We start from the raw sequence: 27,927 nt of genomic DNA, 5'->3' as shown, positions 1-27,927 counted from the left end.
ATTGGCGGCAGCACGTTGCCTCAGGAACGGAGACTGCAGCCCACTGTATTTATCTGCTGTTACCCAGGCTAGGTACTTCAGACAGCAAAGGCAAAGAGTTTCTTTGCACCTTGCATTGGGAAATGGCTGCAATATTTCATGTTTATGGGTAAGTGTTGGTTACGGTAACCAAGGGGAGTGAAATTAAAGACAAAGTACGCCTATAACTCACAAAATTGCCTTGAAATGCACGGCAACTCCCAATGTTGCACTTAGTTTTAATAATCTGCCTTTAGTCTGACAGCATATTAAACCTGGACATTGTGGAATTGAATTGTGACTTATTTCCAGCTCACTCCTACTTGCTCGAACTCAGAGTGTTGCTCAGTTATTGCTGTGCGAAGCATAATCTCCGTTTCAAATGATTTTCTGGATGAGGGACTGTGAGGATTCTGAGCAGGATCCCCAATCAGTCCAAGGACCCTCCATCCTTGCTCGACATGTGAAATCCAAACGCCTTTAATTCTTCCTTACTCCTCCATTGACCGTTTCAATACTTCACCTTTCCACTGTCAGACCTGGACGAGCAAAGGCCCAATCATCATCAATTTACACAAGGATGCGTACAGGATAATATCCAATTTCCATATAGACGATTCAATCTGTAATCATCACAGGAACTGCAAGGTCACCACTTGGTATGAAGGATGCCTCAGTTAATTGGATCTTTAACGTTTAATCCACGAAGGAAGGACAGAAAAGGCTCAACATAAATTGAACCAGATAAAACAGAAAGCCATTCGGCCCATTACGTTCATGCCAGCCCTTTGAAAACTATCCAATTGGCCCCACTCGCCAACACTTCCATCACATAATTCTGCATCTCCCCCCCCCCCCCCCCCCCCCGACTGCTCTCTGAATTTACTATTGAAACTGCTCCCGCTGGACTGTCCATCTGTTTATGGTTTTCAGATTGGGTTGGGTTGGTTTATTGTCACGTGTACCGAGGTACAGTGAAAAGTACTGTTCTGCGAGCAGCTCAACAGATCATTCCGTACATAAAAAGAAAACACATAATAGTGCAAACGTGAAATATATCATGTAAATACATAGACACAGGCATCGGGTGAAGCATTCGGCTGAATCAATCGGCTGGTCGATAGCTTTAAGTTCCTGGGGGTCACCATCACCAACAGTCTGTCCTGGGCAACTCACGTTGATGCAACAGTCAAGAAAACCCAACAACGTCTCTACTTCCTATGGAAGCTAAAGAAATTTGGCACGTCTGTATCGACTCTCTCAAACTCCTACAGATGTGCCATAGAGAGCATCCTATCCAGCTGCATCACAGCCTGGTATGGCAACTGCTCGGCCCAAGAAACTGCAGAGTGTGGTGAACTCAGCCCAACGCATCACACAAACTTGCCACCCCCACATTGATTCTGTCTACACCTCCCATTGTCTCAGGAAGACAGATAGCATTATCAGAGACCCCTCCCACCCAGACATTGCCTTCTTCCAGACCCTTCCATCAGGCAGAAGGTACAGAATTCTGAAGACTCGCACATCCAGACATAGGAACAGCTTCTTCCTCACAGCTACAAGACTCCTCAACGACTCCCCCTCAGACTGATCTGTTCCCTGTAAGAACACTATTCACGACGCCCTATGCTGCTCTTGCTCATGTATTTGCTTTGTTTGGTCCTTGTTCCATTGTCAATGTACCATTTGTCAATGTTCTCTGTTGATTATTATTTTTTTTCTCTACTATGTACTGTGTACGTTCCCTCGGCCGCAGAAAGATACTTTTTACTGTACTTCGGTACATGTGACAATAAAATCAAAATCAAATCAAAAGTCAGTGTGAACATGCTGAATTCTGAGGAAGTATAGGCGCTGTTGTGCTTTCTTGGTGGTAGCGTCGATGAGGGTGGACCGGAACAGATTTTTGGTGATGTGCACGCTTAGGAATTTGAAACTGCTAACCATCTCCACCTCGGCCCCGTTGATGCTGACAGGGGTGTGTACAGTACTTTGCTTCCTGAAGTCAATGACCAGCTCTTTAGTCTTGCTGACATTGAGGGAGAGATTGTTGTTGTTACACCACTCCGCTAGGTTCTCTATCTCCCTCCTGTATTCTGACTCATTGTTGTTTAAGATCCGACCCACTACAGTCGTGTCGTCGGGTTTTTAAATGGCGAGTCCTTTCTTCACAGGCCTGAGTCCTGGCTATGAACCCAGTGTTAAAAACCCTGCGCCTTGTTCTACTCCAATGTCGGGCGCGATTCAGCCGACTCATGTTAAAATCCACTGGACAGTGAGTTTAGGGGAGTGTTTCTCGACGCCTGCATCAGACCCTCAATTTGCTGACAAGTTCATTGATTCCCTATCAATTACGGTGAGACTAGAGTAAAATGTAATCGAGGCTTTATTACACAGAGATGCTTGGACTCCGGCAGCAGCTGACGAAATGGCTGCTGTCTGGAGAGCGCACACATTTATACTCCGCCTACTGGGCGGACCCAGCAGGCAGGGATCTACCCCCGTGCCTGTAGTACAGGGGCCTGACCGTAATACCTATATATACAATATAATACAACAGTGGTGACTACCACATCCATTCTGTGGCACTTTCAAAAAACACCATTTGGAATTCCAAATATACCACATGAACTCTGTTATCTCTGCTCCACCAATCTTTTGAGGTATCTGGGGCGGGATCCTCCGGTCGCCTATGCTAATATCGCCTTTGGTGATCGGCCGGAGAATCAATGTTTCCGCTGAAATTGGGGGCAGCGCTGCTTTTGCAATGCTCCACCCCCTCCAAAGCGGCGTACACGGAGAGTGCGCTGCGCGCATTATCGACGACCTCAGGACGTTGCCTGAGGCCCTCTTCCCCAATGCTCCGCCCCCAACTGGCCGAGTTCACAATGGCATCGCAGCGTGTGCTATCTGTGGTAGTCACCGCTGTTGTATTATGTTCTATATACTGGTATTACGGTAAAGCCCCTGTACTACAAGTATGGGGGTAGATCACTGCCTGCTGTCTCCGCCCAGTAGGCGGAGTATAAATATGTGTGCTCCCCGTACAGCAGCCATTTCATCAGCTGCTGCAGAAGGCCACACATCTCTGTGTAATAAAGCCTCGATTACATCCTACTCCCGTCTCGTGGTAATTGATAGGGCATCACTATCATTTGTTGGGAACTCAGTGTGGCAGTTGCATACTCAGTCCACGCCGCTACAGTTGGGGGAGAGCCGATCCGCGGGCGGGGGGGGGGGACTTTGGCAGCGGCTCGGAGCACTGTTGGGAGGTGGTCCAGCGGTCGCGAGCTGGCCAGAGTGGGGGCACTATTTAGCAGGCCAGCTCCGGACGCGGCCGATGCCACGTTGCTCAGCGCAGCCACAAACCCGGCAATTCTCTATCCGTATCGGCAGCTATAGCCGGGTGCTCCACGCTATGCCCCTGCTACCCCCCAGCCAAACAGAGGATCGTTGGCCGTTTTGCGCCGAATTTCCGGACGTAAAAGGCTACCGTTCCCACGCTGGCGTCAGACATAGCCGGAAAATCGGAAAATCTGATTCTGCTGTCTCAAGCATCCCCAATGTTAATCCCTCTGCTATTGGCTCCCATGCCTTCAGATGTTGAGGTTTTAACTGTGGAAATCCCTCTCTAAACCTCTCCCCCACCCCGGCCCCCAGTCTCTCTCCTGCATTAGGGCACTCAATACACCCGACGTCATTGACCCAGTTTTTCACCATGTACCCTAGTGTGTGCCTCAATATCAAATCCTAATTTTGTGAAGCTCCCATACTGGTTTGGGATGATTTATCTCATTCAAGGTGCTAAATAAATCCAGGCTGTTGCTTGTGAGAAAGGGGTCATTATTGATCATGGTGCCAATGACTGACCCGGCCCACTGGGACAATATCCAGGGGGATTTGGGTTTGGGAGATTGAACATTAAGTCATGACATTACCCACTTTGTGAAAACTTGGCTTGATTAACATTGGGCGATGAATGAAAACAATCAGGGGACTCGTAAAACTAACAAATTAAACCAAAATTTATTTCACACTTCATAAAACAGTACCAAGCCAAAATCAGACCAGCGTCAGCACAAAAGCCAGACACAAGCAGGGCACCACTTGTATTGTCAGTCAGTTAAGTACAGAGAAACTCGCTGCCAACTCTCTCTCTGCTAAATGTTGGCCTGGTCGGATAACATCTTCGCACTGTCGTCCTACATGGCTCCTTCAAATCCTCCGACCTCTCCTCAAGAACTGCAAATAAGAGCTAGGTAACCCGAAAGCAGCCTGGAGTGAAGGCCCAAAGGCAGACCCGCATTGATATAGCACCCCTTCACAACCTCAACATGCCCAGGGACTCCCGAAGTGTTACAAAGTGAGAAGCTTGCCAACCAGTCGGTGCTCAGCCAGATCCCACAGTGAGACGTTGACCAGATCATTAGCGATTAGTCGGTGAGGGAATAAATATGGGCAGCAACACCCGGGTACAAACCCCCCACCCCCACCTAACCAAACTCTTTGTAGTTATGGCTGTGGGTTCTTTTCACCCACCAGGCCTCAGTTTAATGCCCCCCCCCCCCCACCCCTCCTGAAAGACTGTCGCAACGTTAACGGCCGAAGAGGGGCCGAGTGTTTAACCAGATCAGATCCTCAACAGTACACGAGCGATACATTGAACCAACATTGGAAAATCCTGCAGGAACGAGGGTTGGATTCAGTGTTCTCGAGTGTCAAATCTGAAAGCTAAATTGCTTTCAAATAGCTTATGTGGTTCCCATGGTGACAGGAGGTACTCTCTTTCTCATACCACCCCCCCCCCCCCCCCGCCCCAAACCCCACCCCTCCCCCTTACCAGGGCATTTGACAGTTCCTTCCTCCGTCTTTAGTTCCAAAAGTTAAACCACTCTGTCCCAGACAAACTGTTCCTATACACGCACATCATTCACCGGCACACTCAACGCTGCTGCACACATTTGGCAACATTGCAAGTTCAGGAATCTCCAGAACACCCTCTTCTCCAGACCCAGCTGTCAATTAAATTTATTTTTTAACCGGGCAGATTGGCCGTTTGTTCTTGACATCGCTTTGGTAAAAAGAGAAATGCCAGGCGTAAAATTACCGGTTTCCGGCCTGTAGGCAATGCCGGCAGCCTTTCCCGGCATCGAGCTTGGCGAAGCTCCGCAATGGAGTTGCCAAGCCGGGTTGGACCCATTCCAGAGGCCGCTCGGCCCCAAACTGGCCCTCACCCACAAGCAGCCTGTCAACGTGCAACATCTGTATGACTAATAGACAACAGTGCTCAGAGAAGATTTGCTGGGTCACGGGGATAGGGTGGAGGCGTGGGCTTGGGTGGGGGCGCTCTTTCCAAGGGCCGGTGCAGACTCGATGGGCCGAGTGGCCTCCTTCTGCACTGTAAATTCTATGATTCCATGAAGATGAAGAAATGTATTTTTCCTAATGCAGCCTCAGGGCTTTTCTCCTGGGTTGTTATCCACAGCAGAATTCCGGCCGGTGTAATTCCCGGATCCTCTGGGATAATCCAGGAAAGGTAGAGGGCAATTTCCTGATGTCACACAGACAACGGGGAATCTGTTTAAAGGTCACCGGGAGTGGGGAAGGGAGGGAGGAGGCGGACATTTAAAACTGTCGCCTCAATTCATCAGTACACGCTCCCAATGCAATCGTGGACCTAACCCCAGCATCCCAATATCCCAATGGAACACCATTCCCAGGAAGGGGCGGCTTCCCTCTGACGGGCTGTCAACAAGATTCACTTTGCTTTTAGAACAGTTAATGATCTCTGTAACAATCCAGCTGCTAATTTACAATCTTGGCACTCCAGTAAACCTCGGGTGGAAGGAATGAATACACAAGGGAGAGGAGACTCTCCCAACACTCCTTGTCGACTATTCGGTGTTCAGTATCTTACCAGCTTGTGGCTCAGCGTTATCGAGGTCAGGGGGGATCCGGAGAGGTTGTGAGAAAGCGACGGAGGTGGTTCGATTTTCAGCGAGATGATGTAGCTCATCACTGTGATCTTGTGGTCTTTGTGGAGCACTGATTCACTAATTCTGAAGCGAGAACATGATGCACATTAAAGGCAACGTTCGAGAACGTCAGCGCCACATTATACAAAAAGAACAAAACGTTACCCTCCCTTCCTGGGAGGAGACTCACAGGTTTCCTACACCATGGTCCCCATCCCTCAGCTGGTACGGGAATCGAACCCACTCTGTCGGCTTCATTCTGCATCACCAACCAGCTGCCCAGCCCACTGACCTCAACCCTGTCCCTCCCCTGAGGTGTGGGTGACCCTCAGGTTAAACCACCACCAGTCAGCTCTCCCCCCTCAAAGGGGAAAGCAACCTATGGCCATCTGGGACTATTTGACCGTGAAAGGAATCACAGGCAACCCCTATTCTGATGCCCAAATGAAGCATTTTGTAAATTTGGAAAATTCTCAATCATTTGCTGCTGTGTTGGGGGTTTTGTGCTCCCAAGCTCAGTGTGGGTGGGTTCAAGGGTGCGGTGGGGTGGGGATGGGGTTTGAGAGGGGTGGTGCGTAGACGTGCCTGTCCGCGCTACTCCACCAGTCTTGGTGGCCGAGCGGGTATTGTTGGGCACCCCATTCGGGCGCTGTTTAGCACTGGTCCGCACAAAATGGAGACCAGGTGAAACGGCACTTGGGGTGGGGGGGGTGGTCCTCGAAGCGATCGGGGACCCCCGGGTGATCGGCCACTGCATAGGCTGGCACCCTGACACTGTTGGTGCCAACTGGGCACCTTGACAGTGCCACCCGGTTGCCAGCTCTAGGTGGCACTGCCAGACTGGCAAGGTGTTAGGCTGGCAATGCCAAGGAACCATGCTGGCATTTTGCCCGTGCCGGGTATCGGACCCGGGGGTGCCTTGCCATATGTAGCGGGTTGTTCTGGGGGGGGGGCTCGAGGTCCTTGGGGGGCTCGAGGTCCATGGGGGGCTCGAGGTCCATGGGGGGCATTCCCCACCGGAGCCCAGAAACGAAACAGCGTGCCATTGTGTAACCGCCCATTACAACCCTGCAAATCCCACCCAAAATAGACTCGGTTTTTTGAGTTAAATCGTGCCCACTGTCTCTATTTATAGAGATAATTTTACCACGTTTTTTTTTTCACCGTCTCATCAACTTGTATGACCAACATCAAGGATTATTTGACACACATCACGTAGTCTCCCTGTTCCTGCGCTCTGAGTGAAACCATTTTGGTAATATCGTCCCTTCACATACACCCGTCCGAAATGCATCACATTACAATTCCCCATGCTGAATGTCACCTGCATTAAAGTAAAAGTAAAGTCGCCACAGTCCCAGATCACTATGGGCTGCTTTCCCCTTGGAGGGGGCGAGCTGACTGGTGCTGATTTAACCCGAGGGTCACCACACCTCAGGCGAGGGGCAAGGTTGAGGAGGCGGGGCCTTCATAAATAGCCTCAGCCGGTACGGGGAATTGAACCCACGCTGCTGAACCCTTGATCTGCATCATGAACCAGCTGGCCAGCCCACGGAGCTAATCCAGCCCCCATTTGACCTGTATTAGGGTCTGTTTGTGGTGTGAGTGCGTGGTGACTCAGCAATCCAGGACATATCACACACCACAGCCACCTGCCTGGGTACAAGCAAGTTTCCCTTTTGGAAACGGGTGTGAGCAGAAGGGGAGAAGCCCCAAAGAGACGGGGTGGTGCCAACAGGCACACACACGGGAAAGTTAGAGAGAATGCTGATGAAGCAATGTAGTCAGGTCAGAGTGTTTGATATGAACCATCGCTCCTTGAACTGGACCTGTTCCATTTCCAGCTCAATGCGCGGGACAAAGGGCGGGTTCCTCCATTACCAGAGTTGTGTGTTTCTCGGATTCAGTGGGATTTCCCATTGAAGCTACCCCACACCATCAGGAACCCTACAGGCAGGGGTACGCTGTTGGAAGGCCAACAGCCAGAGAATTCCAGCCATAATTATTATTTTCATGCGAAGGAACTGACAATTACATATATTTTTTAAATTGTTCAAGCGGAACATGCGATAATTTCGGCCATTTCGACAGTGGGTTTGAATGCAATGTATTTTCGACAGCACATTCCTAAGTGTAACATTTATCAATTAAACCAAGTTCAGCAGAGATGCACAAGCAACTATTCATCAAACACAACCGTTTGTCTCTCACAGGAATGCAGAGGTTGCTGAAGTAAACACATTCCCCCAGAACAGAGATCCATCGGGATTGACTTCCATACATTCAGAAACATTCCACAAAATACATCAACTGGCTGGAACAAAATCTAATTCTCATTGAACTAGAACCTGATGGAGCAACTCCAAATGGATTTCCTAATTTCGGGTACAGATACACTAAGTAATGACGCAGTTAATGGTCTGTTCATCTCTTAAGTCTACACTAGCCAACACTTCACACGGGGCGTTCCTCTCTGGAGGGAGGGGATTGAAAAGGGAGGGAGTTTACCTTTTTCAAAAAGGAAAATATTGTGGACAAATTTGAAACAAAGCGGGAAAATGGTGAAAACACTCAGCATCTCTCTCTCCACAAGCTCCCTTAACATTTCAGACCTTCCATCGGAGCTTGAAGGTGTAAGCTAGATCATCAAAGCGAGCCGAATTTTCCCATCACTCCCTCTCCCTCGGAGTGATGGGGGGGGGGTAAAATCAGGTAGCACGGTCGGGGTCTTTTCAGACAGGGAGAAAGTCCGCCCACCACATCTCTGGCCCGGCTGCCTCTGCAGATGCTGCCAAACCTGATAAGCTTTCCCATCATTTTTTGAAATAGTTAAACGTGTGCAGACCGCACGGGGCATTGTTCTGGGCTCTGTATTGTCGAAACAATACAGGGCACTGGGGTGGGTGTAAGAAATGGTTAGAAGCATGGCGTAAGGACTGGGAGGTTGTCATTGTCAGTCATGGTTGGATAGGCTGAGCATCTTCTTTCCTCTGGCAAAGAGAGGGCTGGCGAAGCGACCCGATAGGGTTGTTTAAATCGTGAAAGGGGCTGATAGGATCCATGCAGAGAAGGTGCCTCCACTTGTGAAACAGACCAGAACACGGGACATTCATCACGAAATGCAATGGGGACTTGAAGAGGATTTAATTACCCAGAGACGCGGTGGGAATGTGGAACTCGCTCCCACGGGGGAGTGGCTGAGGTGAATAGTATCGATACATTGAAGGAGAAGCTGGATAATCACGAGAGATAAAGGAATAGAAGGCGAAGAGAATCAGGAGGTGGATTCTCCCAGCCCTGGGCCAGGCCGCAGAATCCCCGCAACCGGGCCATGACGCCCCGACGCCGGCACGCGATTCTCCGCCGAGTGGAGAATCGGCGCCATTGGTGCCGGCGTGGTTGGCATGCTCCGGTCGCGGGCCTCTCTACACGGCCGACCCGCTGAGTCTCCGGCCCGGATGCGCCCGTTGGCACCGGCGCCGAGGCGTCCGGTTCTTGCCGGGATCGGCAGCTGGAGTGGCGCGAACCACTTCAGCACCGTGCTGTCCCCCTGTCGGGGCCAGAATTACTCCTGGCGACGGCCCGTTCACACCGTCGTAAAACGCGACGGCGTTTACGACGGCGCGGACACTCTCCGCGGGATGGGAGAATCCCGCCCCAAGTGTGGGAGGAGGCTCGTGTGGAAAATAAATATGGATGTGATAATAATACGAATTTTTATTATTGTCACAAGTAGGATTACATTAACACTGCAGTGAAGTTACTGTGCAAAGCCCCTAGTCGCCACATTCCGGCACCTGTTCGGGTACACAGAGGGAGAATTCAGAATGTCCAATTCACCTAACAGCACGTCTTTGTGGGAGGAAACCGGAGCACCCGGAGGAAACCCACGCAGACGCGGGGAGAACGTGCAGACTCCGCGCAGACAGTGACCCAAGCTGGGAATCAAACCTGGCGCTGTGAAGCAACAGTGCTAACCACTGTGCTACCGTGCCGCCTATGATGTCGTGAATGGTCATTTGCACTGCTGCACGTTCTATGTGTCCCTGATTTCAGTGCCGCTCTCTGATGGGTTTATTATTAAGGCACCTCCTGTACTTTAACCTCACTAACAATCTTCAGTGCGTGAGATTGAAGATGCACCCAGGTTAAAGGAAGTATCGGGAGGTGGGCTGGCGTTCAATACTGTCCTCACCCAGCTAACAGACACAGACTCTACACAGCTCTTACTGGAGAATGTCCAGGTGCCAGGAGTATCGGCTAATTCGCTTTCTCTTCCCTACTCTGGAGCATTCAAGCGAATCGTAATGTTTTTAACCATTCTCCTTGGCCAAAGCAGTTAATCTGACAGAGAGAGAGAGAGGGGGAAGGCTTCAAAATCCACATGTTCTTTTTTAAGTGAAATGTAAAAACAGCCGGTGTCATTATGCAGCAAGTTGTTGCAATTGCCTTGGCAGCTGCTTTAACTGCAATATCAGAATTATGATGCTCAGAAAGACGCCACTTAGCTCATTATGCCTCCCTACATTGCCTCTTTAAGAGATTTATCCAATCACATGCTACTCTCTCCCCGTAACCCTGTCATTTTGTAAATGACTGAATCTGCTTCTACCGGCCCATCAGGCAGCGCATTCCAGATTAGAACTCGCTACGTAGAAATAGCTCATCTCCCCATTGGTCCTTTTGCCAATTCTCTTCAATCTATGTCCCTCTGATGACTGATCCTCCTACGGTGAAAGCACTTTCTCCTTATTTACACGAATTGAAGACCTTTATTAAATCTCCCCTTAACCTTTTCTGCTCCGAGGGGAACAGTCCCAGTCTCTCCAGCCTCTCCACCATAACTTGCCACCCAGGTTAATAGGGCTGTTAAGAAGGCATATGGTGTGCTAGCCTTTATAAGCAGGGGGATTGAGTTTCGGAACCACAAGGTCATGCTGCAGCTGTACATAACTCTGGTGCGGCCGCTCCTGGAGTACTGCGTGCAGTTCTGGTCACCACATTATAGGAAGGATGTGGAAGCTTTGGAAAGGGTTCAGAGGAGATTTACTAGGATGTTGCCTGGTATGGAGGGAAGGTCTTACGAGGAAAGGCTCAGGGAATTGAGGTTGTTTTCGTTAGCGAGGAGAAGGCTGAGAGGTGACTTAATAGAGACATATAAGATAGTCAGAGGGTTAGATAGGGTGGACAGTGAGAGTCTTTTTCCTCGGATGGTGATGGCCAACACGAGGGGACATAGCTTTAAATTGAGGGGTTGTAGATATAGGACAGATGGCAGAGGCAGTTTCTTTACTCAGAGAGTAGTAGGGGTGTGGAACGCCCTGCCTGCAACAGTAGTAGACTCGCCAACTTTAAGGGCATTTAAGTGGTCACTGGATAGACATATGGATGAAAATGGAATAGTGTAGGTCAGATAGGCTTCAGATGGTTTCACAGGTCGGCGCAACATCGAGGGCCGAAGGGCCCGTACTGCGCTGTAGTGTTCTATGTTCTATGAAGTCTCTCAAGCCCACTATCTCTCTGGTAAACCTCCTCTCCAAGGCCCTCTCCACGGCCCTCTCCAAGGCCCTCTCTCCAAGGCCCTCTCCAAGGCCTTCACCAAGGCCCTCTCTCCAAGGCCCTCTCCAAGGCCTTCACCAAGGCCCTCTCTCCAAGGCCCTCTCCAAGGCCCTCTCCAAGGCCTTCTCCAAGGCCCTCTCTCCAAGGCCCTCTCCAAGGCCTTCACCAAGGCCCTCTCCAAGGCCTTCTCCAAGGCCCTCTCCAAACCTCCTCTCCAAATCCCTCTCCAAGGCCCTCTCCAAACCTCCTCACCAAGGCCCTCTCCAAGGCCCTCTCCAAGGCCCTCTCCAAACCTCCTCTCCAAGGCCCTCTCCAAGGCCCTCTCCAAGGCCTTCTCCAAGGCCCTCTCCAAACCTCCTCTCCAAACCTCCTCTCCAAGGCCCTCTCCAAGGCCTTCTCCAAGGCCCTCTCCAAACCTCCTCTCCAAGGCCCTCTCCAAACCTCCTCTCCAAACCTCCTCTCCAAGGCCCTCTCCAAACCTCCTCTCCAAGGCCCTCTCCAAGGCCCTCTCCAATACCCTCTCCAATACCCTCTCCAAGGCCTTCTCCAAGGCCCTCTCCAAACCTCCTCTCCAAGGCCCTCTCCAAACCTCCTCTCCAAGGCCCTCTCCAAGGCCCTCTCCAAGGCCCTCTCCAAACCTCCTCTCCAAACCTCCTCTCCAAGGCCCTCTCCAAACCTCCTCTCCGAGGCCCTCTCCAAACCTCCTCTCCGAGGCCCTCTCCAAGGCCCTCTCCAAGGCCCTCTCCAAACCTCCTCTCCGAGGCCCTCTCCAAGGCCCTCTCCAAGGCCCTCTCCAAACCTCCTCTCCGAGGCCCTCTCCAAGGCCCTCTCCAAACCTCCTCTCCGAGGCTCTCTCTCCAAACCTCCTCTCCAAGGCCCTCTCCAAACCTCCTCTCCAAGGCCCTCTCCAAACCTCCTCTCCAAGGCCCTCTCCAAGGCCCTCTCCAAACCTCCTCTCCAAACTCCTCTCCAAGGCCCTCTCCAAACCTCCTCTCCAAGGCCCTCTCCAAGGCCCTCTCCAAACCTCCTCTCCGAGGCTCTCTCTCCAAACCTCCTCTCCAAGGCCCTCTCCAAGGCCCTCTCCAAGGCCCTCTCCAAGGCCCTCTCCAAGGCCCTCTCCAAACCTCCTCTCCGAGGCTCTCTCTCCAAACCTCCTCTCCAAGGCCCTCTCCAAGGCCCTCTCCAAACCTCCTCTCCAAGGCCCTCTCCAAGGCCCTCTCCAAGGCCCTCTCCAAGGCCTTGACATTCTCCCTAAAGTGTGGCGCCCGGACTGAACGCCCAATTTAACCCAATACTTCAGTTGATGACGAACCAATGTTGTATATCTTTTGTAAGGAGCAATGAGCAGTCCACACCGAGTTGTTCAAAACAAAAACTTAACTTTAGCTTGCAATAACTATTATTTACGGCTCCAGTGGACCCCTCCTGGCTCTTCACTAGTCGGTGCCTTACTGCCCGACTCTTACTGTCCCCTGCCCCCTTATCGGGGGAGCTCGTATTCGACAGGATATACGGGGTAGTTAATCATCCCTGCCCCGTAAGACCCGTGGGAGTTATAACACTATCTGAAAAGCCAAGGGGCCAAAGTGTTTAAAAAAATACAACCTGACATAGAAAGTAGAACAGAACATAGAACATACAGGGTAGAAGGAGGCCATTCGGCCCATCGAGTCTGCACCGACCCACTCAAGCCCTCACTTCCACCCTATCCCCGTAACATAATAACCCCTCCTAACCTTTTTGGACACTAAGGGGCAATTTAGCACGGCCAATCCACCTAACCTGCATGTCTTTGGACTGTGGGAGAAAACCGGAGCACCCGGAGGAAACCCACGCAGACACGGGGAGGATGTGCAGCTTCCGCACAGACAGTGACCCAAGCCGGGAATTGAACCTGGGACCCTGAGCTGTGAAGCCATAGTGCTAGCCACTTGTGCTACCGTGCTGCCCAAAAATAAATAGCTGACATTCCACCTTTCAATGTTTGTGATCAGAAACCCCCAGACCCCTCTGTTTCTGCACCTCCGTCAGTGATGCTAATGCCATTGAACGTCAAGGGAGATGGTTAAATCCTCTCTTGTAGGAGATGATAATTACCCAGCACTTCTGCCGTTTCTTGATATCATGTGGAGTGAATCGAATTGGCTGAAGACTGACATCTGTGATGCTGGGGACCTCCGGAGGAGACCGAGATGGATCATCCACTCGGCATTTCTGGCTGAAGATTGTTGCGAATGCCTCAGCCTTGTCTATCGCACAGATGTGCTGGGCTCCCCCATCATTGAGGATATGGAGCCTCCTCCTTCCAGTGAGTTGGTTAGTTGTCCACCACCATTCACGGCTGGATGTGGCAGGGCTGCAGAGCTTAGATCTGACCTGTTTGTTGTGAAATCGCTTAGTTCTGTCTAATACCTGCTGCTTATGCGGTTATGCTTCTGTAGTCCTGTGTTGGAGCTTCACCAGGCTGACACCTCAGTTTTCGGTCTGTCTGATGTTGCTCCTGGCATGCTCTCCTGCACTCTTCATTGAACCAGGGTTGATTACCGTGGTAATTGTAGAATGGGGGATATGCCAGGTCATGAGATTGCAGATTGTGGTCGAGTACAATTCTGCTGCTGCTGCTGACCCACGGCGCCTGGTAGATGCCCAGTCTTGAGTTGCTGGATCTGTTTGAAGTTTGTCCCTTTTAGCACGGTGATGGTGCCACACAACACAAATCACCAAGATACAGTGCCAGGGTTAGAGGGTTGAAGAAGGTGGAGCTGCACACCACGGGCACGGGTGTTAGCCACATGTAGATAGTTTCCAGATCTATGAATAAACTTTCACTTATTGCACCCTCCCTCCAGCTCCTCGTTTTGATGAGATAGCTTCCTTCATGTGCTGGCCCGAAAACTTGCTTCCTGTTCCACAGAAAGGCTGGGTTTCCTATCCAGGGCTTCCTCCATGTGCCTTCTGCAACATTGCCAGCACAATGGTGGCGTCCCCTCAGTCTCCCAGACATGCGGTGCCTCGGAGGGAATGAAGATGTCTCCCCCAATGTTCAGGGTTACCGTCACTGATCCCAATCTTTGTCGATGTGTGCTCTCTGGAATGCCCTGCAGCGTGCCCCCATATTCCATTAGCCTCAGCCTCTGGTCACACTGAACCTCAAGGGCAAGGAGGACGAAGGAGAACCTTAGACGAGGAGAGGGTGAAATCTCTGCTTGACATCACCATGATATGACCCTGGTCACTGAGAGTAAGTGAGCTGCCTTCAGCCAGTTGGGAGTCAAGCATTTAGAGTAGCTCTTTGAGGATCTATGCACTGTCCCCATTAAAGGTTGTCATCATTCTCCTGTAGTGTAGTGACTATGCGCAAACGACCACTCCCCGTAACATGAATCTTATCACTGAGGGTGTGCGCTGCCAGTGGCCAGATGTGGAAGCGTAGATGGTGCATATCCTTCCTGCAGATGAGTGAGAACCATCTATAAACATCCATGTGATGTTTATAGAAAGGATGTGAGGATGATGGGATGGGCTCATGTGGTTCACCTCATCATCATCCATGAATCGAGCGGCTATGAGTGCGTCCGAGTGGCCATCACCACTGCCATCCTTCCCCTCCAGGACATCCTCTCCCTCATCCAGCTCGACATCCGGGGAAATGTGCAGCTCCTCCGTCTCTTCTGCGGGCAGCTGAAGCTGCAGGTTGTGAAGGGTGCAGCAGAAGGACCACTTCATGCGATACCCTCTGTGGAATGTACTGCACGGCTCCAATCAGACATCAGAGCTCCCGTTCAACAGCCCAATGGTCTGCGAGTAGCGGAATGAGCCTTGTCGTATCTGACCACAGCTGCACTCTGACCTCTGCAGAGGTGACATCGGCCATGGCCCCAGAGGGTATCCCCTGTCCTAGAGGGGCCAATCCTGTAGCCGCTGTGGGTCCTCGAGCATGCCGGGGATCTGAGACCGGTTCAGGATGTATGAGTCGTGCAAACTCCCAAGGAACTCAGCACACACTTGGGGCGATGCACTCCGTGTGGTCGTAGACTAGCTGAACATTTAGGGGATGGAAGCCTTTGCTGTTCATGAACTGCGCTCCTCCGCCCCACGGGGATTGGAGAGCCACATGAAGGCAGTCGATGGCATCCTCCGCCTGTGGAAAGCGAGGCAACTGGGCAAATCCCATGGCTGTCGGATCCTGTCTTGACTCATCTCAATCGAAATGGACATAGCTGTGAGCCCTCGCTAATAATGCATCCGTCATCTCCTGGATGCACTTATGTGTGGAAGTTTGCTAGATTTAGCAAATGTCACCCGTGGAGCCCTGGAAGGAGCTGGCCATGTAATGATTGAGGGCAGCTGTGACTCATTCATCTGCAGGAAGGACAGGCACCATCTACGCACCCTGTGTCGCAGGAAGAGTCTTTGTCTCCGGGTGGGGGTCATCTTTTTCCCATTCACCTTCATTGGCTGCGTCTCGACAGCCTGCGACCCATGTGCTGGCCCCCGCATTGATGATCAGCCCTTCATTTTGTCAGTGAATGGACAAGATCGCACACCAGTTCCCCCCCACACAGCTTGGCCGAGAGGCCACAGCTTTGCCCACTGTCCTGCATCTAAACTCTCATCTCAGGCCCAGCCATTGTCCCACGTTTCACTCCAAGGCCTTGCATGTAAGCGGGTCAAGGGGGCGGGGGGTGGGGGGGGGGGGGGGGGGGGGGGAACCTATCGAAAAAGGAAAACCACAGCGGTGACTGAATGAGGTCAGCGCACCAAGGGTAAACTGTTGAGTAGTTCCAGTGGAGCTCGCACACATCAGCGGTAAATTAGTGGGAATAATTGGCTTATCTGTCAGACTGCAGGAATGTTAATTGACTTTTAGATGAACACTTTCAGCTGCAAAGAATAGAAACACAGAAACATAGAAGATAGAAGCAGGAGGAGGCCATTCAGCCCTTCCAGCCTGCTCCGCCAATCATTATGATCATGGCTGATCATCCATCTCAATAGCCTATTCCTGCTTTCTCCCCATAGCCTTTGATCCCTTTCACCCGAAGTGTTATATCTAACTGTTTCTTGATCTATACAATATTTTGGCCTCAACTACTTCCTGTGGTAATGAATTCCACAGGCTGACCACTCTCTGGGTGAAGAAATGTCTCCCCATCTCCGTCCTAAATGGTCTACCCTGTATCCTCAGACTGTGACCCCTGGTTCTGGACCCACCCACCATCGGGAACATCCTTCCTGCATCTACCCTGTCCAGTCCTGTACAATTGCAGCAAGGTATCCCTGCTCCTGTACTCAAAACCTCTCGCAATGAAGGCCAACATACCATTAGCCTTCTTTACTGCCTGCTGCACCTGCGCGCTTACCTTCAGCGAATGGTGCACAAGGACACCCAGATCCTGCTGCAAAACTCCCCTCTCCCAATTTATGGCCATTCAGGTAGTAATCGGCCTTCCTGTTTTTGCTACCAAAGTGGATAACCTCGCATTTATCCACATTATACTGCATCTGCCATTCATTGGCCCACTCACTCAACCTGTCCAAATCCCACTGAAGGATCTCTGCATCCTCCCCACAGCTCACCCTCCCAGCCAGCTTGGTGTCATCTGCAAATGTGGAGATATTACATTTTGTTCCCTCATCTAGAACATAGAACATACAGTGCAGAAGGAGGCCATTCGGCCCATCGAGTCTGCACCGACCCACTTAAGCCTCACATCCACCCTATCCCCGTAACCCAATAACCCCTCCTAACCTTTTTGGTCACTAAGGCCAATTTAGCATGGCCAGTCCACCTAACCTGCATGTCTTCAGGCTGTGGGAGGAAACCGGAGCACCCGGAGGAAACCCACGCAGACACGGGGAGAACATGCAGACACTGCACAGACAGTGACCCAGCGGGAACTCGACTTTGGCGCTGTGAAGCCACAGTGCTAGCCACTTATGCTACCGTGCTGCCCTAAATCTAAATCATGAATATATATTGTGAATAGCTGGGGTCCCAGCACCAATCCCTGTGGTACCCCACTCGTCACTGCCTGCCAATTTGAAAAAGACCCGTTAATCCCTACTCTTTGTTTCCTGTCTGCCAACCAGTTTTCGATCCATCTCAATACAGTATCCCTAATCCCGTGTGCTTTAACTTTACACACTAATCTCTTATGTGGGATTTTGTCAAAAGCCTTCTGAAAATCCAAATACACCACATCCACTGGCTCCCCCTCATCAACTCTACTAGTTACATCCTCGAAGAATTTCAGTAAATTTGTTAAGCATGATTTCCCCCATCATAAATCCATGCTGACTCTGTCCGATGCTGCCACCGTTTTCTAAGTGCTCTGCTATAAAATCTTTGATAATGGATTCTGGAATTTTCCCCACTACCGACGTCAGGCTGACTGGTCTATAATTCCCTGTTTTCTCTCGGCCTCCCTTTTTAAATGTTTGAGGGGCATTAGCCACCCTCCAATCTGCAGGAACTATTCCACAGTTTTTAGAATCCTGGAAGATGAACACCAATGCATCCATTATTTCCAGAGCCACTGTCTTAACTACTTCCTGATGTAATGTTCATAATTGACATACCTCGCCTTTAGACATACCCTTGTCAACAATGAACTCGCAGGCAACCCACCTCGTCCCCGTCCCCCCAAAAAAGTGAGTGGATCTTTCTGTCTGTGATGAATGGTTAACCCCTCAATGCACCACCAGCCCCTGCTTCCCTGCCCAGAGTCAGGGCCCTGGGCAAAGGCCCAGTACCAGGTGAATAGATCCTTCAGGAAGGGTCATTTTAAACGTGGCTTTCTTCCCCTTCTGGAGCCGAGTCCCCCTCACCCCGAGGCCCCTTCCTGGTTCGCCCCCCCACCGCACCCCGAGATCCTTTGCTGGTCACCCCCTCTCCCCCAAGACCCTTTATTGATCACCCCATCGCCCTACCCCTGGCCCTTGCCTTTACCTCATCTCCAAACCCCGTGTGTGTGTGTGTGTGGGGGGGGGGGGGGGGGGGGGGAGTTTGTAGACAATCGTGACGAGACTTCCCGACAACGTAAACCACGATGGGGGCCTCTGGCGAGGTTGTCCGCCCCCATCGCCATACACGCTCGAGAAGAACGGAAGCCTGTGCGTCTGTTCAACTCACTCACACAAAAAAAACCCGAGATTTCCTTGTAGAGGGCCCGGCTGAGGTAATAAACAAACACTTGACATCTGTCTTCATTAAATACGAGGATTCTGCCACAGGCTTCTAATCGTCCTTGGATATACAATTAGTGCCAAGTAGCTGGAGGGCTGCAAATGTTGTTCTGAAAAGAAGAGACGACTAAACCCAACAAGGCCAGTCAGCCTGACGTCATTGCTGCAGAAACGTCCAGCAGACAATAATCCCAGATTAAATTGAATAGGGAGAGTGATGGCTTCAAAACTGTCAGCCAACATGGGTATATTAAAGGCAAATTGTGCTTGACTGACCTGGGAGAGAATGATGTATGTTATTATCCTTCTCGCTATTTACTCCATTGCTGATTTTCGTGCCATCTGCAAACTTTGTAATTATGCTCTGGTCAATAATACGCATCAAGAAGAGCAGAGATCCCAAGACCGACCCCCTCGGGAACACACCAGGACTTTATCCCCTCCTGTCTGCACAACACTTCGCTTTCTGTTCCTCCAGTACATTTTGTGCCGATGTTACTACTGTCCTTTAATCGTTGGCATTTAATTTTGCTGACAGGTCTATTATGTCAAACACTTTTTGAAGGTCCATATACACGACATCATCCACATTACCCTCATCCACCCTCTCCCTTCGACCCAGAAACTCACAGTTAAAAGAGAAGTTGGCGGGCTGGGGGGAGGGGGGGAGGGGGGAGTGGTTGGGGGCCAGCGCTGGGCACCCACACCTGATAGGGAGTTATCCCCCCCCCCCCCCCCCCCCCGGAGGAGACGTCTGAGGCCAATTTAAGGAACCTGACTGGTATTTTCCCAATCGGACTCGAGACCCCTGCAGACACTGGTGGGAGGTTAACTACCCCTGGAGACGGCCTCTAGGTGGCAGACTGGAGGGAGGGCAGGACGGATGGAATGGGGTGGGGTGCTCTGCTCCAGCCAGGTTTAGCGAGACCCCCACCCCGCCTCTCTCTGAGTGCCACACCAGCAACAGGCCGTACCGCAGAGAACTCCACCCCGGCAGCTGTGAACTGGCTGAAAACATCATTTTTTATTTTAAATTTTGGAAAGTCGGACAGAGGGCCCCAGCACTTCGAAGATCACAATGAACCCATCAGACACCGGCTCTCACTGCTGCCGACTTGGAGACAGGAAGGGCATTAATGAGATGGCCAGATGTTGGACCAGAACTCTGCTACCACCCTACCTCCGCCAGAATTAAGTTCTGAGTGGGAAGGCCCATGGTTGACCTCCCTGCCCACTGCCAATTGAGACCCTTAAGCGGTCAATCGTTGACCATTTGAGGGCCCCATGATGCTGCCTCTGGGATTAACCCAGCTACAGCAGGCCTGTCTCCAGACACTGTGGGCAACATGCGGCCAATTTGTCACCTGCTGTGATGTGGTGGGGTGGGATGGGAGGGGTGCTTTGATCAAAGATAATCAGTGCCTGATCGAGGGACTGGATATTGGGAAGGATGGGGGGGGAGGTGTTTGCACAGGCCCTTGGTGCTGACCTTCTGCCATCGTCTCCTTCCCCCTCCACGTTACTTACCTGAGGCCTGGGTCACTCTGCCATCCTGGGAGTCCAGTGCCTGTCCTCCCGATCGCAGCCACTGCCACCCTAGTGATGTTGCTGAACGCAAGAGCTGCCGGCCACTGATTGGCCAGCAGCCCTCGGTGTGCAAGGCTTCCACCCCCAGGGTCTTCATTCCCGGGAAAGGCCCAGCGCTTACCTCACCACTGTCTGTGGATGGATTCCCAATGTGGGCCGATCACTGCCTCTCCGGCCACCAGGCGAGACCCCCAGGCGAGACCCCCAGGCTGGGCTTCCCAAAGCAGGTCCCTTCCTGGATCTCCGGCCACCAGGCGACACCCCCAGGCGAGACCCCTAGGCGAGACCCCCAGGCGAGACCCCTGGCAGCTCAATGAGTTCCACCCATTGTGTGAATTTCTGACTCATTTTACAACCGATTGTGGAGAATTATACTGCATTGTAATTCACACTGTATTGCATTGCATTGTATTGTGTCCTTGTGGGCTCTGTCTGTGAGCCGTTGCGCAGCTCTGCCCATAGGGGGAGATGAGGAGCTTGTACAGGGCTCCACCCTCGGCTCCGCCCATGGCTCCGCCCATGGCCCCTCCCACTACCGGAAGTATAAAGTGCTGCAGCCGTGAGCCTGCTCACAGTTCCTCTGGTCGCAGGCAGGCTCAGTTGTAAGACTATTAAAACAACAGTTTACTTCCAATCGTGTCTCTGGTGAACTGATGGTCACATCACTGATCATCAGATTTAGAAACAGACGTGGGGGGTGGGGGGGGGGGAATCCTGCCTCACATTTCAAAGATATTTCATTGGCCATAAAGTCCTCTGGGGTGTTCCGAGTTTGTGAATGGCACTATACAAATGAAAGTTCCTTTTCCCCCTGACTGATGTGTCCCCATTTGCTTCAGGAACACATAAATCACTCGCTCATTTCACTTGAGCACAGGAAACATCAGGAGATCAGTCGATATCCACCCCACACACGCTCAGTGCCTGAAGCCAACGGTAACACACACGACAGAATGTTCAATTGTAACCTTTATCAGAGCAGTGCTCCGGGGGCTGACAGCCATTGGGAATTTATAGGATACAGGATGTTCCCACTAAGGAGACCAGTCTGTTCAGTAAATCAGTTAATGCCGAGAAAGAGTAATTAACAAAGTCAGATCCAAACATCCAATTTATTCAATCGTACAAATGATCTGGATCTCCACGTGATTGCATCATTGCACAGAATCAGGCCGCACGGACTTAGGGAGACCAGACTCCCCGTGGGACCTCTGCCCGTGCAGCACTCCCTTCACAAGCCGCTGGTTCAGAACACAGTGGCGGAGGGAATGTTCATGGTCCGTCCTCAGAAAGGGGGTTCAAATCGACACTCGCACCTCAATGTGCAGGAGGCCCATGTCACCTGGAGGCCGGCTTGCTGGACGCGGCCCTCAACCAATACGGTCAATTCAGAGCGAGACCTGCGTACCACTCAGGATCCATCCACTCATCTGACAACCGGGGGGGGGGGGGGGGGGGGGTATCTCGGCCCATAATCCCCTACGCCTGCCTGCAAGGTTTCTGTGGCATCGTCTTCAAACCGCTGTGTAACCTGAGCGAAAGCCAGGCCTGGAGCATAAACTAACCAGCTGTTGAGGGAAATGGGCGCGAATTCAAAATGGACCTTTTCCAAACAGATGTCCCACTTGTCCACCCTACCCTTTTAGACACTGACAAGAATCTGGCTCCTTTCCCAGCGGAAAAGTACACGCTAATCCAACCAGATGTCTGTTCAAACTCCAGAAACAATATAATGGATCTGCTTGGGGATGAAGAGTTGAGAGTCTGGCCCCGGACAGCTGCACACACCTTCCGCGTGTGTGCGTTACAGCTTGGGGGGGGGGGGGGGACACACACGAGCAAACCCGGATGTCATTGCGCCCCAGTTACAACATACATCTGGCTCAAACATCAACATTCCTGCAAACTAACAGCCCTGCGAAACCTTGAAATAGATTCAAACTAAATTTCAGGAGGCTCGTCTTCCTCAGCTGACGAGGTGGATCAGGAGCCAGGGTCTCACATTCAGAGGATGAACAATTAAACCGTCTGTTAACACAGTTCTCACTATGGACGTGAACAGAAAGAAACGCATGATTTGTGTTCAGACAACACGTTTCAGGACCTCATAACATCCCAAAGCGCTTCAAAGCAAAGGTTTTTGTTTAATTCTTTCACGGAGGTGATGGCGTCAATAACCAGGCCCAGTGTCTATAGCCCATTCCTGATTCCCCATTAGAAGCTGACTTCTTAAAGCGCTGTGTTGTAGGTAAACCCAGGGGGCGTTCGGGGAGGGAGTTGGAGGATTTTGACCCAGTGACAGTGAAGGAACGGTGATGTATTTCCAAGTCAGGATGGTGAGTGGCTTGGAGGGGAACCTCCAGGTGGTGGTGTCTGCTGTCCTTCTGTTTCCACGTGGTAGAGGTCACGGGTTTGGAAGGTGAGCTTCCGAATGGCATCTTGTGGCGATTGTACACAGGGCTGCTAGCGTGCGTCGGTGGGGAGGAAGAGAATGTCTGTGGATGGGGGTGCCACCTCCTGGATGGTGCTTTGCAGATGGTGGACAGGCTTTGGGGAGTCAGGAAGTGAGTTACTCGCCGCAGGATTCCTAACCTTTAACCTGGGGTGGTATTCTCCGACCCCCCCCGCCGGAGAATCGCTGGGGGGGGGCTGGGGGCGTGAATCCCGCCCCCGCTAGTTGCCGAATTCTCCGGCGCCAGGGTTTTGGCGGGGGGGTGGGGGAATCACGCCACGCCGGTCGGTGGCATTTGCAGCAGCCCCCCCCCACCCCGGCGATTCTCCAGCCCGCGATGGGCCGGGTAGCCGCCCGTTTTCGTCCGGTCCCGCTAGCGGGACCTGGCTTTATGGGCGGCCTGAGAGTCATCGGGTGGCTCGGGGGGGGGGGGGGGGGGGGGGGGGGGGGGGGGGGGGGACCTTGGCCCCGGGGGGTGGCCCACCACGGTGACCTGGCCCGCGATCCAGTACCCAACGATCCACGGCGGGCCTGTGCCGTGGGGGCACTTCTTCCTTCCGCACCGGCAGATGTACCGGTCCACCATGGCAGTGTAGAGATGAACCCACCCATTGCGCATGTGCTGGGATGACGCAGCACACGCCGGCGCTCTCGCGTTCTGCGCCAACTCGCGCCGGCCGCTGGAGGCCCCTTCCGCGCCGGCGCCGGCCTAACCCCTGAAGGTACGGCTGAATCTGCACCTTTGGGGCGGCCCGATGCCGGAGTGGGCCCGCCCGCAGGTTCACCGAGAATCCGCCCTGATCTTCTAGCCCCAGTGTTTATAGTGTTCCAGGTAGTTTCTGGTCAATGCTGAGATAATTCACCTCCAACCATCACAACATCTCCCATGTGCCAGGTATGACTCCAACCAGCAGAGAGTTTTCCCCCCCAAATTCCCACTGACTCCAGTTTAGCTCGGGCTCCTTGATGCTAAACCAGGAACCTGGGTGGCACTGAAAGGGTGCAGGCGCCAGGTTGCCTGTGACAGGGATTGTGTCTCGGGTGCCCTGACCTTAAGAGGTGGGGTGAGGTGGGTTGAGGACCGGCTAAGAGGTAGGTAGGGGCATTGGTGCGGTCCAGAGGCTGCCCTGGGGAGTCTGAGGGGGGGGGGGGGGGACGCAAGATAAGAGTGGCATTTAGAAATGGCGCCCCGATCTCTTCCTGCACTGTTGAGCTGAGCTGGTTAGTGCAGGAAGTGAAGAAAGTTCAGCCTTGGTGGGGTGTTCTTTACCGAGTCCCATTGGATAGCACGCTGTTTCTCAATGCCTGCTACCCACCCAAAATCGGACTTTGTTCTTTGGGTGCTGAATCGAGCCCAATGTGTTTCAGTGACTTGAGTTCAAGGCTAAATATTAGCCAGGACACTGTGGGAAACTACCCACCCCCAAACCCCCAACCCCCAAACCCCCAACCCCCCCAACTCCCCAACCCCCCCAGCCCCCAACCCCAAACCACAACCCCCCCTCAACCCCAACCCCCAACCCCCCTCAAACCCCAACCCCAACCCCCAACCCCCCTCAAACCCCAACCCCAACCCCCAACCACAACCCCCCCTCAACCCCAACCCCCAACCCCAACCCCCCCTCACCCCCCAACCCCAACGCCCCAACCCCAACCCCCAAAACTCCCCAACCCCCCAACTCCCCAACCCCCAACCCCCACAACCCCCAACCCCCCTCAACTCCAACCCCCAACCCCAACCCCCCCTCAACCCCCAACCCCAACGCCCAACCCCAACCCCCAAAACTCCCCAACCCCCCCAACTCCCCAACCCCCAACCCCCACAACCCCCAACCCCAAACCCCCCTCAACCCCAACCCCCAACCCCAACCCCCCCTCAACCCCCAACCCCAACCCCCTCAAACCCCAGCACCAACTCCCAACCCCGACCCCCCCTCAACCCCCACCCCCAACCCCAACCCCCACCCCCAAACCTCCAACCCCCCCAACTCCCCAACCCCCCCAAATCCACAACCCCCCAACCCCCAACCCCCACAACCCCCAACCCCAAACCCCAACCCCCAACCCCAAACCTCCCCTCAACCCCCAACCCCCCCTCAACCCCCAAACCCCCCGCAACACCCAACCCCAACCCCCCCTCAACCCCCAACCCCAACCCCCCAACCCCCCTCAACCCCCAACCCCAACCCCACACCCCCAACCCCCAACCCCCCCAACCCCCACCCCCAACCCCCAACAACCCCCAACCCCAACCCCCAACCACCACCCCACCCACCCCACCCCCCACCCCGCCACTCCCACCCCTCCAACCAACCCCCCAACCCCCCTCAATCCCCAACCCCCACCACTGTCCAGGAGTTACGATCATTTCTAGGGTTGGTAACCTATTATGGCAAATTTATTGAAAATGGAGCGTCCATCCTAGAACCCCTCCACCAGCTACTAAAAAAGGGGCAAGAATGGAAATGGTCCGCCCGCCAAAACCGAGCATTTAGGGACATTAAGGAACAGCTGTCATCCGAAAATGTCCTAGAGCATTATGACCCAAGGAAGGAGTTGGTGGTCACTTGTGATGCATCCCCCTACGGGGTAGGAGCTGTCTTAGCCCATAGAGGAAGGAATGGGGAAGAACGGCCAATAGCCTATGCTTCGAGGACCTTGGCGATGGCTGAGAGGAAGTACGCCCAAATCGAAAGGGAAGGACTGGCGGTGATATTTGCAGTAAAAAGATTTCACCAGTATCTGTACGGGCGGAAATTCACCATAGTGACGGACCATAAGCCGTTATTAGGATTATTAAAAGAAGACCAGTCAATACCTCCAATTGCATCAGCTAGAATCCAACACTGGGCATTGCTACTGGCGGCATATAGATACGTTCTGGAGCACAGACCGGGAACGCGAGTAGAACATGCAGATGCTTTGAGCAGACTTCCCCTCCCGGACACTCCGTCGCTAATACCAAAAGTAGAGGAGACAGTAATGACACTCAATTTTTTGGACAGCCTACCAGTAGACGCACAACATATTCGGTTGTGGACGCAAAAAGACCCAGTTTTAGCCAAGATGAAGCATTTACTGCTAACAGGGGAACTGGAAAGACCAGTGGAGCCCCAGATGCACCCATACTGGAGCAGAAGGGCCCAAATAACCGTAGAAGACGGTATCCTATTATGGGGAGCCCGGGTAATCGTCCCAGCTCAGGGCCGTCAGGCAATCTTAACCGAGTTACATCACGGACACCAAGGGGTGTCTAAAATGAAGATGCTAGCTCGAAGCTACATTTGGTGGCCAGGTTTGGACACAGACATAGCAGCCTTGGTACGTCAGTGCCAGGAGTGCCAACTGGGGCAAAGAGTGCCACCAGCGGCGCCATTGCACCCGTGGGAATGGCCAGGCAGACCGTGGACCCGCCTGCATATTGACCACGCCGGCCCTTTCATGGGCTCAATGTTTTTGGTGATAGTGGACGCCCACTCCAAATGGTTGGACGTCCACCGGGTAAACACGGCAAGCACAGCATCGACAATTGAAAAGCTCAGGACCTCGTTTGCAACACATGGACTTCCGGAGGTATTGGTGTCAGACACGGAACGACATTCACAAGTGGGGAATTTGGAAAATTCCTGAAGGAAAATGGAGTCCGCCACATCAAAACGGTCCCTTACCATCCAGCGACCAACGGCCTGGCAGAGAGAGCAGTCCAGACACTTAAAGCGGGACTCAAGAAGCAGCCGGCAGCGTCAATGGACACAAAGCTCTCCCGCTGGCTGTTTGATTACCGGACCACACTGCATTCCACAACAGGCATACCGCCAGCTGAACTCTTAATGGGAAGGCGGCTGCGAACGAGGCTGAGTCTCCTTTTCCAAAATTTAACGGGGCAAGTGGAGAAACAACAGGAGGCCCAACGCAGGGGGGCATGATAATAGTCGGCAGCAGAGACATTTCCAGGTGGGGGCACCGGTTTGGGTCAAGAATTATGGGAATGGACCAACGTGGGTCAAAGGCACGGTAGAGTCCCAAACAGGGCCCATATCCTCCAATGACCTTGAATTAGCATTATTGGTTGGCCAATTGGAGTATGAGCTCCCTCAATGATAGCTCATTGAAGGGGGCCCATATAAGCACCTGTGTAGGCTTTGTGATCCAGTCTTAAGTTGACTGGAATGCTAGCAGCACTGTTGGAGCTGCTCTTGTATATAGTTATTGGCAATAAATATTGGTGTGGTGACGGGACTCCTGCCTCCTGTGGATTATTACAGACCTCAAAAAGACTACCTCTGAAAATGTCGGATTCCCTCGGTCTCGTACCGGGAATGTCAGGCTGTATTATCAACTCAGGCATGTGGCATGAGACACGAATCGAAGGTGAAAATGTGACACTTTCCGTGATTCACACCAGTTGACACATTATGGGGCGCGATTCTCCGCTCCCCAGACGCCTGGGAGAATAGCGAGACAAACCGTTTTTTCACCGCGAACGGCAATTCTCCGAGGCCGAGTGGCCGGCCGTTTACAACATTTTCACGAGGTCGCCACCGTCGTGAAACGGGCGCCAGGAGCCGTTTGGGGCTTCTAGGCTCCCGATTGGCACGGCAGTACCACCGGCCGTGCTTAGGAAAAGACCCGCAATCGGGTGCCCACCGATCATCGGGCCTGCATCCGTAACAGACGCACTATTTTCCCTCCGGCACCCCGCAAGAACAAGCCGCCACGTCTTGCGGGGCGGCTGAGAATAAAGACGGCTCCGCGCATGCGCGGGCGAGCCGTCTGCCTGATGACGTCATCCGCGCATGCGTGGATCGGAGCCCTCAGCGTGATGATGTCATACAGGTGCCAGCCGTGCATCATTCTTGGTGCGCAGCCTTGACGGCCGTCGTCCCCCCGGGCCCTCGCTCTAGCCCGATGAGGGGGGAGAATCGGGTCCTGGGAGGGGGCGCAGAGGCTGCCGTGGGTGACGGCCTCTTCTACGGCAGCCTTCCCGATTCTCCGCCATTGCAGAGAATCGCGCCCATGGCAATTGCACTACAGGCTTGGAAAGAAATAACAGGGCCCTCTGCTCATTTATATCCTGGTGCTCAAACACTGCCCACATAATGAGACTCACACTGAGTCTGCCGCTGACAGTATCCCTGCTGTGGG

The 27,927-nt window shown here is 52.7% G+C and overlaps 1 protein-coding gene across 1 annotated transcript in view; it reads right to left on the bottom strand.

Annotated features, from left to right (window-relative positions):
- The window catches only part of adgrd1 (adhesion G protein-coupled receptor D1), a 346,241-nt gene that overhangs the window by 231,517 nt on the left and 86,797 nt on the right, over positions 1–27,927 (bottom strand). Inside the window, exon 9 of the mRNA XM_038802479.1 lies at positions 5,939–6,080. Coding sequence (XP_038658407.1) covers positions 5,939–6,080 — 142 coding nt within the window. The remainder of the gene's footprint in view (positions 1–5,938; positions 6,081–27,927) is intronic.

Source organism: Scyliorhinus canicula, chromosome 1 (genome assembly GCF_902713615.1).
Source record: "Scyliorhinus canicula chromosome 1, sScyCan1.1, whole genome shotgun sequence".
NCBI lineage: Eukaryota > Metazoa > Chordata > Chondrichthyes > Carcharhiniformes > Scyliorhinidae > Scyliorhinus > Scyliorhinus canicula.
The sequence above is the reverse complement of the archived record's forward strand: the minus strand, read 5'-3'. Positions and strand labels throughout refer to the sequence as shown.